Raw genomic sequence first — 13,566 nt, 5'->3', positions numbered from 1 at the left:
GTCCTGGGTCCTGCATGCAGACCCCAGGCAGTGAAGAGAACAGCTCCAGAACTAGTTAGCCCCTGCTGTGTCTGATGAGAGAACAAGAGAGAAACTGACTTTGAAAAGCAATGGCCATCGTGACCAATTGGCCAGGTCTCATTTCTACACAGGGGTTCCCTGGGCACTCAGAGACCCCTACCCCTAGCATAAGAACCCCTGGCAAGACCAGGGCACGCAGGGCACAGTTTGCAGCTTTGAGAGTAGAGACCAGGACACGGCATCCCCAAAGCACCAGCTTCATTGTGGTCAAGGCGTTCAGGCTCCAGCTGACTCTCCTGGCCCTGGCCTGGGGTGCTCAGCTGTGTGCTTTCCACCCAGAACCGGCTGATGGGGAAGTCGGAGAGCCCAGTGGGGATGGTGGAGAGAGCAGACCGGTCTGGGAAGAAGAGGCGCTCAGGTTTCCTGGAGGGGGGGCTGCTGCTGCTACTGCTGCTGCTGCTGGGAACCCTAGTGGCCCTGGGTGTCCTCTACAGCGGAGGTGAGTAAGGACACCCTGTCCCCTTACCTTCCCCCTACCCACCCCCGCCCAGGGCTTTGCCTGAGAGACGCCAGCCTTGCAGAGTGGGGCAGAGGGCTCTGCCAGGGGCCCCTGCCCGCTCCCAGGGCCATGGTGCTGACTCCAGAGATGCCACGGAAGGGACACTGACCTGCACGGACCCAGCGACCCCATCCAGAAAGCTCTGTCCTGGCTTGCTGGCGCGGCAGCTGCTGCAGGCTCTGCCTCCGCCCCCTCTGCCTCAGCAGGACTCTAGGACGCTGCAGAAGGCAGACAGGTCCCCCGCCCCACCGGGCCAGCCCCCTTCTAGTCCGCAGCACAGCCAGGCAGAGTGGCTGCTGCAGTTCCCAGGTGGCCCAGCAGCAGGAGCCCAAGCCCCTGAGCTAAGGGGTCCCTCCAGCTGTCTCACCTGGTGCCAGTCAGGATGACCTGGTGGCTTCTGAAACAGGCTCTTGCTTATTGCAAGTTTGAAGGAAGGGGCTAGCCTGAGGACCCATGAAGGTGGAGGGGTGGCTAGGGCTGCCCTTTGGATAGACCTCGGGTGTCCCAGGAACTGCTTTAGCACATTGACCTCTTCCTAAAGGACCACATGTAGGACCAGGGTGACCCCTTTGGAGGGGCACCTAGACACCCAGCAGCTCTGTAACTTCCAAGCCCTTCATCCCTTTGAGCCAGGAGCAGGGGGATAAACACACAGGAGAAAGGAAGGTCCACCTACTCCACTCCACCATGTCTGTAAGTGATGTGCTCACCTTAGTCTGGCTCTAACTCCAGGGCACCAGACCCTGAATGTCCCCTCAGGGGACTCCTGATGAGGGGCAGCTAGGAAACACAGTGGGTTCCGCCACACCCAGGGCTGCCTTCAAGGGCCCATGTAGAGTGTGGCTCCCACCCAGTGGCTACTGTGGTCTCTGCCTGTTGGGTTTTCCTGCAAGGTACAGCCAACTTCAAGGGCAGGAGTGACAGGGCCCCTGCGCCCGGTGGAGCTCAGAGCCCCAGGGCCCTTTGTTGGAGGAGCACTGATCTCAAAACACCTGATTTTGAGCCCTCCACAGAACAGGTCTGATGACCCCACAGCCAGCAGTGAGGTCAAGGGGTGGGGATCCTCTCTCTTGCCCTGTCTGTTGTCCTGTTTCTCTTCTCCCTGTCTGGCTCTCCCTTTGCCCTTCAAGCAGTATGACTTCTGGGACAGCCAGGGTCTCCTTGCCTCTGCCAGGGCCCACAGTTTCTGCTTCCTCCTCCTCCAGGGTTCCTGGGCCGCTGGAATGACCCCACAGCTAACCTGGGCTTCAGTCCAGGACTTCAGTCAGGACTGGGCAGATGGGAAGTTTTGTATTATCCATTTTCAAACATTTTCGTTTTTCTGTCTGGAGGATTTTTATTATTATTATTATTTCCAATCTGTGAGCTACTATTTATTCTTTAATGTCTATATCCACATGAACGTTACCATCTTAACTTTTACTGATTTCTGGGTCAGTTGCACAATTGTCAGAAACTCAGTTGGAGGTGGTCTGGTGGGATTTCTCATGCCTGCCTGGGGTTAGCCTTCTTGGGAATGTTTCTGCTGTTGCGATAAAGTATACCCTGAAAAGAGCAACGTAAGAGAGAAAGTGTTTGGTGATGTCAAGACAGCAGGACTCGAAGCCATCAGACGAGAGCAATGACCGCTGTGTTCAACATCATTCTAGACAGTCCGGGGATACCTACCTAGGGAACGTCCCACCCACAGTGGGCAGCTCTTCTACACCTCAGTCAGTCAGATCGTTCCCCTCCCACATGCACCCTGCTCCCAGGTGGTTCTGAATCCTATCAAGTTGGTAAATGGTGATGCTGACCATCACACCAGCCTTAGGCCAAGTAAGGCTTGGCCAGTTGTCCTTCAGGAAAATTGTCAAATCAGCAGAAGCACTCAAGTGCTATGCCCGCCCCTGCCTGCTGAGTGACAGTGTCCATAGGTGCCTGTGAGTTCAAAGAAAACCCCTGTGATAGTTGCTTCCTTCATTCTCTTGATCTTCCAGATAGCTATTAAATGTGTGTGTGTGTGTGTGTGTGTGTGTGAAATTCTTGCACTAGAGACTTGTCAGATTCCTGAAGTGATATCAAGGATTAATTTCTCTCACCAATTTAAGATAAGCCCATGAACATAAGTTTAGCCATAAGGGGTTGGAGATGGCTCAGCAGTTAAGAGTGTTGGCTACTCTTCCAAAAGACCCAGGTTTAATTCCAAGTACTCATGTGGCAGCTCACAACTGTCTTAACTCCAGTTCTAGAGGATCTGACACCCTCTTCTGGCCTCCACAGGCACCAGGAGCACATATGATGCACAGACACACACAAAACACACATACGCATAAAATAAAATCTCAAAAAAGAGAACTCTACGATGTTTTCCTCAACCACTTCATCAAAAAAGTCATAAAGTACAAACTTAGTTTCATAAATTTATGCAGTTATATATTTGTGTGTGTGATTGTTGTCCCTGCTGTTTTATATTTAGTTAACATACAGAATCAGCCCACTACAAGTCATTACACAGTGATCGTATCTTTTTTTTTTTTTTTTTGTTTCTCGAGACAGGGTTTCCCTGTAGTTTCTAGAGCCTATCCTGGATCTAGCTCTTGTAGACCAGGCTGGCCTCGAACTCAGAGATCCGCCTGCCTCTGCTTCCCGAGTGCTGGGATTAAAGGCGTGCGCCACCTCCGCCCGGCTAGTGATCGTATCTTAACAATGCTTTTAATCCTAGATTCTCTTCTTTTTTAAAAAACAAAATCCTTTTGCATGGGGCTGCAGAGGTGGCTCCGTGGTTAAGAGCACTGGCTGTTCTTCCAGAGGACAGCCGTTCAATTCCCAGAATCCACACGGCAGCTAATAACTCTCTGTAAGTAACTCTAGTTCCAGGAGGTCTGACACCCTCTTCTGGCTTCCATGGGCATCAGGCACATACATGGTGCACAGGCATACGTGTAAGCAAAAACACACATACACATAAAAATAAAATAGTAAAAACCAAACAGTTGTTTTTTACAATCTGCCCATCACATTTTATTTGTACGGTAGGGGCAGGTTGTGACTTGTATGTGAAGGCAGAGGACAGTTTGTAGGGTCAGTTTCCTTTCCACTGCACGGGACTGGAGGATCGAAAGTGAGTACTTCCACTCTCTGCTCGGGAAGCGTCCCGTGCGCAGCTCAGCTGTTTCTCCTGCAGCCGTGATGGCTGAGTTTCGAGTTTGCCTTTTACAGGGAGGATTTTCCTTATATGCATTCCCTGTAAGCACTAGACTGTGTCTTTTGTCCACAATGTATGTTTGTATTTCTGATGCATTTTCATCTTTTCTTGCCTTTGTTCAAATTGAGCTGTTTTTCCCTCAATTTGCTTGAATTTTTTTTTCTTTTTGATAGTTACTCATGTTTTTTCTTTTAATTAGTTGTGAAGTTAAAATTATAAATACATCTTTTTTTCCCTGAAAATCCATTTTATTTTGTGTGCACATGCGTGTGGAGGTCAATTGATTCTTTGATTCCATATTTGGATGGGCTCCAGGGATCAAACTAAGGTCTCTGGGCTTTTTCAGCAAGTGTCTTTATTCTGGAGCCATCTGGTTGACCCTGAAAGTCAAATATTTTCAGCAGTGGCTCAGTGTCGTGACCTCGTTCATGCTCACCCAGAATTCTCTCCACCAGCAACTATATTCATTGCTCAGGTTGGCTAACCATGGCCCCTAGTTTTGTAAATTAGCTTTTATTAGCGTGCGGCCTTGCCCATTTGTGCACGCCCAGACTCCTTTCCCGGCCAAGCAACAAAGCTGAGGAGGTGAGACAGAACCTGCCAGGAACATGCTGCCAGCCTGGACTGTGTCCTTAGAGTCTGCAGCTCATCTTTGGACTCTTCTACCTGTTAGTCAGTGAAGGACATGAAGGGCCGGAGGCAGTGTGCACATCAGTTCCCAGCTATACAGCCAGGAATTCCAGCTCCTGTCTTAGCTGTGTGACTTCAGACAGCTTCCGTGACATCTCTGGGCCTCAGTTTCCTGACATGCAAAGCAGAAATTATAGGAGTGTATGCTCACAAGAGGGCTTGAAGACTTGATACAACAGGAATGCTTAGGAAAATGCCCGTTGCATTGCTCATTACCATATGCAATAACAAGATGTCAGTCTTGCCTCTGACGCCGTCAGTCTTGTCTGTACGTCCTGTACAAAGGAGAATTCGCTTGTGAGACACTAAGCCCCACCTCCCGATAGAGATGTCTCCATAGCTTTTGCTTAAATCCACGTGCGTCATTTATATATTTTATGGTGTATTTTAAAATCCTTATCATTTGTTTTCAACTATGTATACATGGAATATGTGAGTTCGTGCGTATGTGAGCGCAAGTTCTCTTGGGGGCAGAAGAAGGGGTCGGCTCTGGGAACTGGAGTTGCAAGTGGCTGTGAGCAGTCATGTGGGTGCTGGGAACCGGACTCAGTCCCCCGGCCAGAGCCATCTCTCCAGCCCCTAGTCTTTATGAACTAGGAAAACTAATGACTTACATTTTCTTTTCTTGCTATTGTCTGGATTTCATTATTCATAACTCTACTGACGGCCCCTTTTTCTGTCTAGTGATTGTTATGCAAGACCTGTCTTTACCATTTCAAAAAACCTCTGTGCCTTTGTATGCTTGGTGTACGGCAGGGAGGGAGAGAGAGAGACAGGATCTCATGTAGCCCAGGCAGGCCTCCAACTTACTATATAGTCGAGGACAACCCTGAACTTCTGATCTTTCTGTCCTTAACTCACAAGCGCTGGATTACAGGAGTACTCATCAACACCTGTATTGATTTAAGATCGTTAAAGCTAGTTGCGGAGGCAACCTGAACACCAGGTTAATCCTGCAGTGTTACAGATTTGAAATGCCCGGCATGGGATCATGTGTTTGAACACTTGGTGTCCACCTGGTGGCACTGTTGGAAAGGTTATGGCACCTGGCTCCACTTTTCCCCTGCTTTTCCTGTGTGCTGATGAAATGTGATCCAGCTGCTTCCTGCCTGGCAGGCCAGTCTCACTCACTCCCGCTGCCCCGCCCGTGATGATCCCTTTATCTCCAGAGCTGCTCTTTGCCAGTGTATTCTGCCACAGCAGTAAGAATATAGTCAAAATGATCATCCTAGATCTCAGCCCATTCGAGGTACAGCCCTGGCTTTTAAAACCATTTTCCCGGCCTCGCTCATCTTTTCTGCAGAATAAAATTTCAGAAGTAAACAGCTGTTCATTTTACACAAGTAAGCTACAGCCTCAGTCCTCAGGCTGAAGTCAGAGACGAGTCCTCTGACAGCTTCGTGTCAGCTCTCCCGGGCTGTGACAAAGTGCTCGAGATAAATGGCTTTAAAGGATAAAATGTTATTTCGGGTGTGGTTTCAGAGGTCTCAGGCCCTGATAACCTGGTTCCATTACTTGAAAGCTCCATTTCCAGTATGATTAATAAAACCCACCACTAATATGATTGATAAGACCCCTCCCCTGGGGTGGTTGATAAAGGCCCCTCCCCTGGTATTTCTAGCAGAAGCAGACACAGAAGCAGACAAGGGCACTCCGTGGCAGGCTGGCCACTCTGGGGCCCTCAGGCTCTCCTGCCATCCTCCCCACCTCTTGCAGAGCCAAGCTGCTCCCCTGGCCCATGAGGGTGAAAGTTTATCTTTCCTGGTCCAGGCACGCAGCAGTTCCATGGCTGGGCCTTTGTCTTTCTTGCCTCACCAGGCCACCATTGGAAGCTCCTGTCTCAGAGAGGCTCCTCTCTGGGGCAGGCTCTCTAAAGTCTTCTGAGATTTTCCTTCATCAGCCCTGCAGGTGATTGGGAAATCGTGGGAAAGCGTGCATGCTCTCAGAAGTCCTCCGATCAGGAGCACGCCCACACGGGGCGGTCAGCGGGTTTAGAAGTAACTGGCTTCCTGCTCATTGTTTGAACATCTCTCCCGGACCTGTGTGTCCCGCCTCTCCCCAAAACTGTCCCAAGTTCTCTGAAATGTCATTTTCCTCATCTTGTGGCTGAGTCTTGGGTTGGATCCAAAAAGAGTGGTTCTTTTTTTAAATAGGTTATCTGGCTTTTGTTGTGGTTTCTAGGAAGGAAATGGCACTCTGTTGTGGATTTTGGTGTCAAAAATAGAGCTTCTCTCATAAATCCCAGGTACATATTTAACTTAATATAAGGCTAAGGAGGGGCTGGAGAGATGACTGACCTCTGGCTTCTACACGTGCATAGATTATTATTATTATGCGTGCATAGATGCATCCCCACATAAGAACATGCAAACAATAAGCACATGAATTAATGAAATAAAATTCTGGTTACTTATAGACTCGCTTTTCTCAGTCTGTCCTTTCTGATGATTTTTGTCTGTGCCTGACTTTGCCCGGCGCTCCTTGCTAGTTCCACAGAGCATTGTTCTAGCTCGCCAAGTCTCTCTTCCGCAGCCTTGAAGCCATCCATTCTGGGTTTGTGATTGTAAACTTCAGAGACTGCAAGTTTTCCTTTTTAAGATGTTTATTGTTGTATTTATTATTAGTGTGTATGCATGTGTATGCACGTGTATGTGTGTATGAGAGAGAGAGGCATATGTGAATGCAGTTACATGCATGCCGCACAGCACGAGAACAGCTTGCAGGCAGGCATTGCCTATTTCCACCGTAGGTCGTCGGGTTTGCACAAGCACTTTGCCCCACTGAACCGTCTCACTGTCCCACGTGGTTTTACGTGGTTTTGTGTCCCACGTGGTTTTTACGTGGTTTTGTGTCCCATGTGGTTTTACGTGGTTTTGTTTCTAGCGTTTACAGCTGATTCTTTTTGATTTTTAACTGCTCCTTGTCTGTTTTCAATTATTTCATCTCTTTGAAGTATTTCCAAAGTATATAATGCTCTGTGTCACTTAGATACCTATAAAACCTATACCAACACCCAGGCCCCCCAAACAACAAGTTCCCAACCTCTTTCCCTGGCTGAGGTCAAGTTGACCCAAGTCAGACTCAGGTTGCGCGTGTCTGTGTCGGGGTGACCTCACCCAGGTACAGAGACCTAGCTAGTCATGTTCCCCTCCACGTGAAAGCACACAGGCTCTTGGGGCACTCGCTTAGAACTGGAGCACGCCACACCCACCTCGTTTTGACCACCAAAGCAGGCCACGTGGCACCTCTGCCCCATATCTGAACTCCTCGGGGCTCTGCCCTTGGCTCTTCCTAACGTATGGACAACTTCTTTTCACAAACACAAATTCAAGCAGAGCGGTGGTGGCGCACGCCTTTAGTCCCATTACTCGGGAGGCAGAGGCAGGCGGATCTCTGAGTTCGAGGCCAGCCTGGTCTACAAGAGCTAGTTCCAGGACAGGCTCTAGAAACTACAGGGAAACCCTGTCTCGAAAAAACAAACAAAAAAAAAAACCCATAAATTCACATCCATGTGGGCTTTGTCCTTGGCCTTCTGTGTGATGTAAGTGGAGAGGGTTTCCCTCTGAGAACGTGTGTTTGTTTCCATCCGGTGTCTTGAGACGCTTCCTTTTGGGACAGCTTCATGTTGACTCTCAGGGCAAGTTTCCTTGGCCACACCACACTCATCCCCACATCTGCCTCGCCACCCACCTCAGCAGGTTACTCAACCTCAGGGAACATGAGTTTTCTCCATTGTTGTAGCATTCTCTCTCTCTCTCCTCTCTCTCTCTCCCTCTCTCTCTCTCCTCTCTCTCTCTTCTCTCTCTCTCTCTCTCTCTCTCTCTCTCTCTCTCTCTCTCTCTCTCTCTCTCTCTCTCTCTCTCGTGTGTGTGTGTTTGTGTGTGTGTGTGTGTTCAGGTGTGGGGCCAGAGATCAGTGTGAGGTGACTTCTAGCATGCTCCACTTTATTGTTTAAGGATTTATTATGTGTTTATTTTTAGCTCTTTACACGCATGTATGTTTGCGTAGGGGCATGTGCTCACAAGTGCAGTTTCCCTCTAGGCTGAGAAGAGGGAGCCAGAGACCCCAGAACAGGTCCTCTGCAAGAGTAGTCCATGCTTTAACCACTGAGCCATCTCTCCAGTCTCTTGAGACAGGGTCTCTCACTGGACCTGGAGGTCACTGATTAACTAGGCTGGCTAGGTAGAAGGCCCTGGCAATCCTGGAATTACAGCTGCACCCACCAAGCCCAGCTCCTTCTGCAAGTGCTGAGGCTCTAAACTCGGTCCCTCACGTGTCGGCAATCACTTGACCGACTGGTTGGTCTTCCCAGACCCTCTGTAGTTGTTTCCCTAAGAGAGAAACTGAGGAGAAGGGAAACACAGGTTATTTAAATTAAGGTCTTTGGGATGGGAAAGATGGTTCAGTGGTTAAGAGCACAAGCTGCTCTTCTGGGGGACCCAGGCTCATAATCACAGCATCCAAATAGCATCTCACAGCCGGCTGTGACTTCAGACCCAGGAGATCCAACACTCTCTTCTGGTCTCCGTGGGCATGCTCATAGTGTACTACAGACACCCATATACACAAAAACTTTATTAGAATAAGGTCTTAGTCAAGTCAAGGAATTTTAAATTTCTTTAAACAAAATTTTAGGAAAATAAACCTTCAGAGGGATTGTGAAGACTATTTTTTGTGTATTTGTGTGGCATGCATGTGTGCACATATATATGTTTGCATATGTGTAGGTACACGTGTGTGCAGGTGTGTGTGTGTGTGTGTGTGTGTGTGTGTGTGTAGGCTAGAGGTGGACATTGGGTGTTTTCTTCAATCGTTCTAAACCTTAGAGGAAGAGGTTCAGTTAATCTCGCTGGCCACTTGCCTCAGAGACCCCATGTCTCCACCTAGAAAGCACCGGGAGTTTAGGTGGGCCACCTACTTGTAGACAGAGGCTGCTTGTTCATTTCCCGGCCGCCCAGACCCAAAATAATCACACAGAAATTATATTAATTAAAACACTGTTTAGCCTATTATCTCAGACTTCTTGTTAACTAACTTTTACACCTTAAATTAACCCATTTCTATTATTTTGTATTTTGCCACGAGGCTTGTGGTTTGCTGGTAAGGTTCCCAGGCGTCTGTCCCCTTTGGCAGCTACATGGTGTCTCCTCCACTCCACCTTCTTTTCTCCTCCATCTCTGCTTGGAATTGCCACCTTGCTCTATTCTGCGCTGCCATAGGCCAAAGCAGCTTCTTTATTAACCAATGGTAATAAAACATATTCACAGCATACAGAGGGGACTTCCACATCACCTACTGGTCTTTTCTTGGGTGCTGGGCATCTTGGCAAACGCTTGTCCGCAAGCCATCACCCAACTCTCAGGACTGCTTATTGGCCTTGGCAAACCATAGACGTTGCCTAAGCAAACACCAGGGGATGTCCAGGGAATTTGATCTTCCTGGAATCCCATCCACTCAAGACATTTGTTACCTGTGGCTTTAGCCCAGAGATTCTCGTGTTGTTTCCATCTCTTTTGAGGTCAGGTCTCAGTATGTAGCCCAGGCCAGCCCCGAGCTTGCAATCTTTCCGTCTCTGTTTCCTGAACTCTTGAGACTACCATACTTGGCTGGCTCTAAGCTTGGGTAACTGTTCCCTCTGTTTATTGATTTACTTCCCTTGCCTTCGTGGTTTGGTTTGGTTTGAAAAGTCTTGCTGACTGGCATGTTCTGAAACTAATACTTCCTTTGTGTGGGGTTCAATGACTGTCACATCTGTGATGTGGTTTCCTTACGTTTTTTTTTTTGAGACAGGGTCTCATGTACCCTTACACTGGTTCTGTAGAGAGACTAGCCTTGAACTCCTGATCCTCCGTCCGTCTCCTGAGTGGTCCTGAGTATCCCCAACACTCTCGGTGACCTCACTTCTCTCCCAACATTTCCATCCTGCTCTTCCCTGTGGCTTCCACTTGCCCGGTGAAGCGCAGGGCGTATCCGGAAGCTTCCCACCTCTCCTGAAAGACTCTTTAGCTCAGTGACAACAGCCATTGCACAGACTGCTGCTGCTAACAGTGGGGTCACCCCAGAGTCCACTCCTTTTCATCATGTGGGGTTCCCTCTTGCTTTCTTTATTTGTCTTAGTTAGGGTTTGGGGTTTCCTTTTGTTTTTACTGTTTTGTTTGTTTTTTAAATATTTATTTATTATGTATACAGTGTTCTGCCTGCATGTATGACTACACACCAAAAAAGAGCACCAGATCTCTTTACAGCTGGTTGTGAGACACCATTTGGTCGCTGGGAATTGGACTCAGGACCTCTGGAAGAGCAGCCAGTGCTCTTAACCTCTGAGACATCTCTCCAGACTTCTTTGGTTTTTTTTTTTTTTTTTTTTTTTTTGTGAAGGGGTGGTTGCTGTTGTTTGCTTGTTTGTATGTGTTTGTTTGGTTTGTTTTGAGACAGAGTCTCTCTATGTAGCCAAGGCTGGCCAGGAACTCATATGCACCTGCACCTGCCCCTGCCTCCCAACTGCTAGGATTAGAGGTGCGTGTCACCACACCTAGCAATGATTTGAGTTTCATGTAGCTCAGGGGGCTGGCCTCAAACTCACTATATAACATTAAATTCCTAAATCTCCTGCCTCTACCTCCTAAATGCCATGTGTGGTTCATGTGGTGCTTGGGATGGAACCCAGGGCTCTGTGCATTGCTAGGCAAGCACTCTACCAACTGAGCTACACCCTGATTCCCAAGGTTCCTTCTTCATTGTCAACAATAGTTAGCTGCTTCCCTGGGGGATAGAAGTGTAAGGTTCTTCTCTGCTCTCCTTCTCTGTCAGTGGACATAACCTCAAACTCCTTGAAGGCTATGTGAGCAAGAATAGGTGGGAACACACACCCTCTGCATCAGGAACTCCCCCAAGACCCTGATTCCTCACAGCAGCCCACGCAGGTGTACCCAACATTCTGTGAGTGGAAGCATACTTGGGATCGGCCTTGCAGTACTACCTCCCTTCCTGGACTCTGGCCTGGTCACTCTTCTGTAGGAAGGAAAGGACTCATGTCTAGAATTCTGTTCTTTTTGTTTTTGTTTTGTTTCTCAAGACAGGGTTTCTCTGTGTAACTGCCCTGGCTGTCCTAGAACTGTGTTGACTAGGCTGACCTCAGACTCAAAGACCTGCCTGCCTCGGCCTCCCGAGTGCTAGGATTAGAGTGTGTGCAGCCACCACCGCCCGGCTAGAATCCTGTTCTTTTGTGCCTGTGTCCTTATCTTCCTTGAGACGTCCTGAACTCACCTGTGGTGGCTTCAAAGGTGTGCTGAGCCAGCAGATTTGCGCTCCTCCTGGTCACGCGTCCTCTCACTGGCGGTGTGGTGTGACTCCATGGTCTCACCTTCAGACTCTGCTCTTGAAATGAGCACACCTCCACAGGGCAGCCAAAGCTCAAGGATCTTACCCCTTCCTTTGCAGACTTGAGGAGTCAACTTTCTTGTCCCCGGATCTCAGGTTGCCCCTTGAAAGTTTTCCCTCAACGGCTCCTTCAGATTGGGGATGAAAGGGTAGGACTCTTCAGGGATAGAACCCACACTGGCATCATAGCCAAGTCGGGTCTGGCTTGTAGCATCCTCGTGTGTAGAACAAATGGCCTTCTATACTGCCTAGTCCTAAGGAGAACCCAATGTTGGCACTTCCAGCACATTCTGTGCCAGGAACCAAGCAGATACACCCCTAAACCCTCCTCCCCCACCATCTGTGTATCTGACTATGGGGAGCCTCAACACCACAAACCAGGCCTGAAGATGGACAGGCCTGACTTGCTTTCTCCCACACCTCACTCCAGGTCCTGAAGGCTTCCATGCTAAGCAGCTTCCCTCCCCACATGTATTGGAGAGACACGGACAAGGAGAGTAGCCTTAAACCTTCAGCAGGCAGTGAAAGTAGTTTGGGGGGCGGTGAAGGTTGCCATGACGGGGCTCCCTACAAGGGCCTGATCTCCCCAACTTAGCCTATGTATTCCTGCGGTAAGAGCGCAAGAGCAGCCTTCTCCAAGTGCAGTCCAGGAAGACAGGCAGAGCCTGGGTAGTTCCAGACAGACTAGAAGATAGGAATAGCAAGATAAGGGACCTTTCCTTTCCCATTCAAGCCTAGCAGAACCTTTGAGGAGAAGGAAGAGGATCGAGGAGAGGATGCCTAAGTTCCATAGTCCCCCTGTCTCAGTGCCCTGGTAGCCAGCCCTCACTGTGTGGTGGGCACCAGAGCCCACAGCACTGTACACAGACACCAGCGCTGACATAGCCAGATCCCCAAGTCTCCACCGGGGGGGCTAATGGAGGAGGCTGAGCACTGTGTTTCTCCCCAGGGAAGCAGCTGCCCCTCTTAACTAGCCGACTACGCTTCTCCCAGGAAGAGAAGACGATTGTAAAACGAGGTAGCCTTTGCCTTCCCTGTCAGGCAGCCCTGAGGAGGTGGGCTTGGCATCTGGGCCTGCTGCGGGTAGAGTAATGTAGAGGGGCAGAGAGCACAGGAGGGGACAGGGAAGAGAGGATATTGACAGGGACACCAGTCTCCAGTGCCTTTTGTATGTAGAATGTTTGGGCACAGCTGGGTACCACCCAGGAGGCCAGCCTGGTGTCACCTTGGGTATACGGACTCCAGGGTAAGGAGAGGGTGGGATAATGAAGTCCCATTAGAGCTGGTGGGACAGCAGGGTAGTCATGAGCAGCCTCAGTTCTGAGGGTGCTGGGTCCCAATAGGGATCAGCGGAGGCAGAGATTTTAAAGGGGATCCCAGGTCACTGCTGTAAGGAAAAGTCACACTTGGGATCCAACTGGGAAGCAGTGGTGTGCTTCAGAGCTCTCGGAGGTGTCCATGGAGGGTGGGGGAGAATGGAGGCCCACCCCATCTACCCTGCCACATCCACCCCAGCTTGTGCTTCACCAAGCCCTCCCAGGCCTTGGTCCTCTCACCAAGGCCTGCAAACTGTGCAGCCAAGCCTCTGTACCAGCTCAACCGATGTTCCACACCTCACGTTCCTCCCTCTGCTCCTCCAGCCATCAGAGAGCCACCACAGCAGAATGACGTCTGCGTCACCCCAGGCTGCGTGATTGCAGGTGAGCCCCTCCCCTAGCACGGCCACAGT

The 13,566-nt window shown here is 49.6% G+C and overlaps 1 protein-coding gene across 1 annotated transcript in view; it reads left to right on the top strand.

Moving 5' to 3' along the window:
• Nucleotides 1–369: 369 nt before the first annotated feature.
• Nucleotides 370–13,566, top strand: part of Mmel1 (membrane metalloendopeptidase like 1) — a 25,094-nt gene continuing 11,897 nt past the window's right edge. The window contains exons 1-4 of the mRNA XM_038334881.1: nucleotides 370–520; nucleotides 9,286–9,291; nucleotides 12,787–12,864; nucleotides 13,478–13,537. Coding sequence (XP_038190809.1) covers nucleotides 370–520; nucleotides 9,286–9,291; nucleotides 12,787–12,864; nucleotides 13,478–13,537 — 295 coding nt within the window. The remainder of the gene's footprint in view (nucleotides 521–9,285; nucleotides 9,292–12,786; nucleotides 12,865–13,477; nucleotides 13,538–13,566) is intronic.

The sequence above is a fragment of the Arvicola amphibius genome, chromosome 6 (genome assembly GCF_903992535.2).
Source record: "Arvicola amphibius chromosome 6, mArvAmp1.2, whole genome shotgun sequence".
NCBI lineage: Eukaryota > Metazoa > Chordata > Mammalia > Rodentia > Cricetidae > Arvicola > Arvicola amphibius.
Note: the sequence above shows the minus strand (reverse complement) of the source record. Positions and strands in the feature narration are given on the sequence as shown.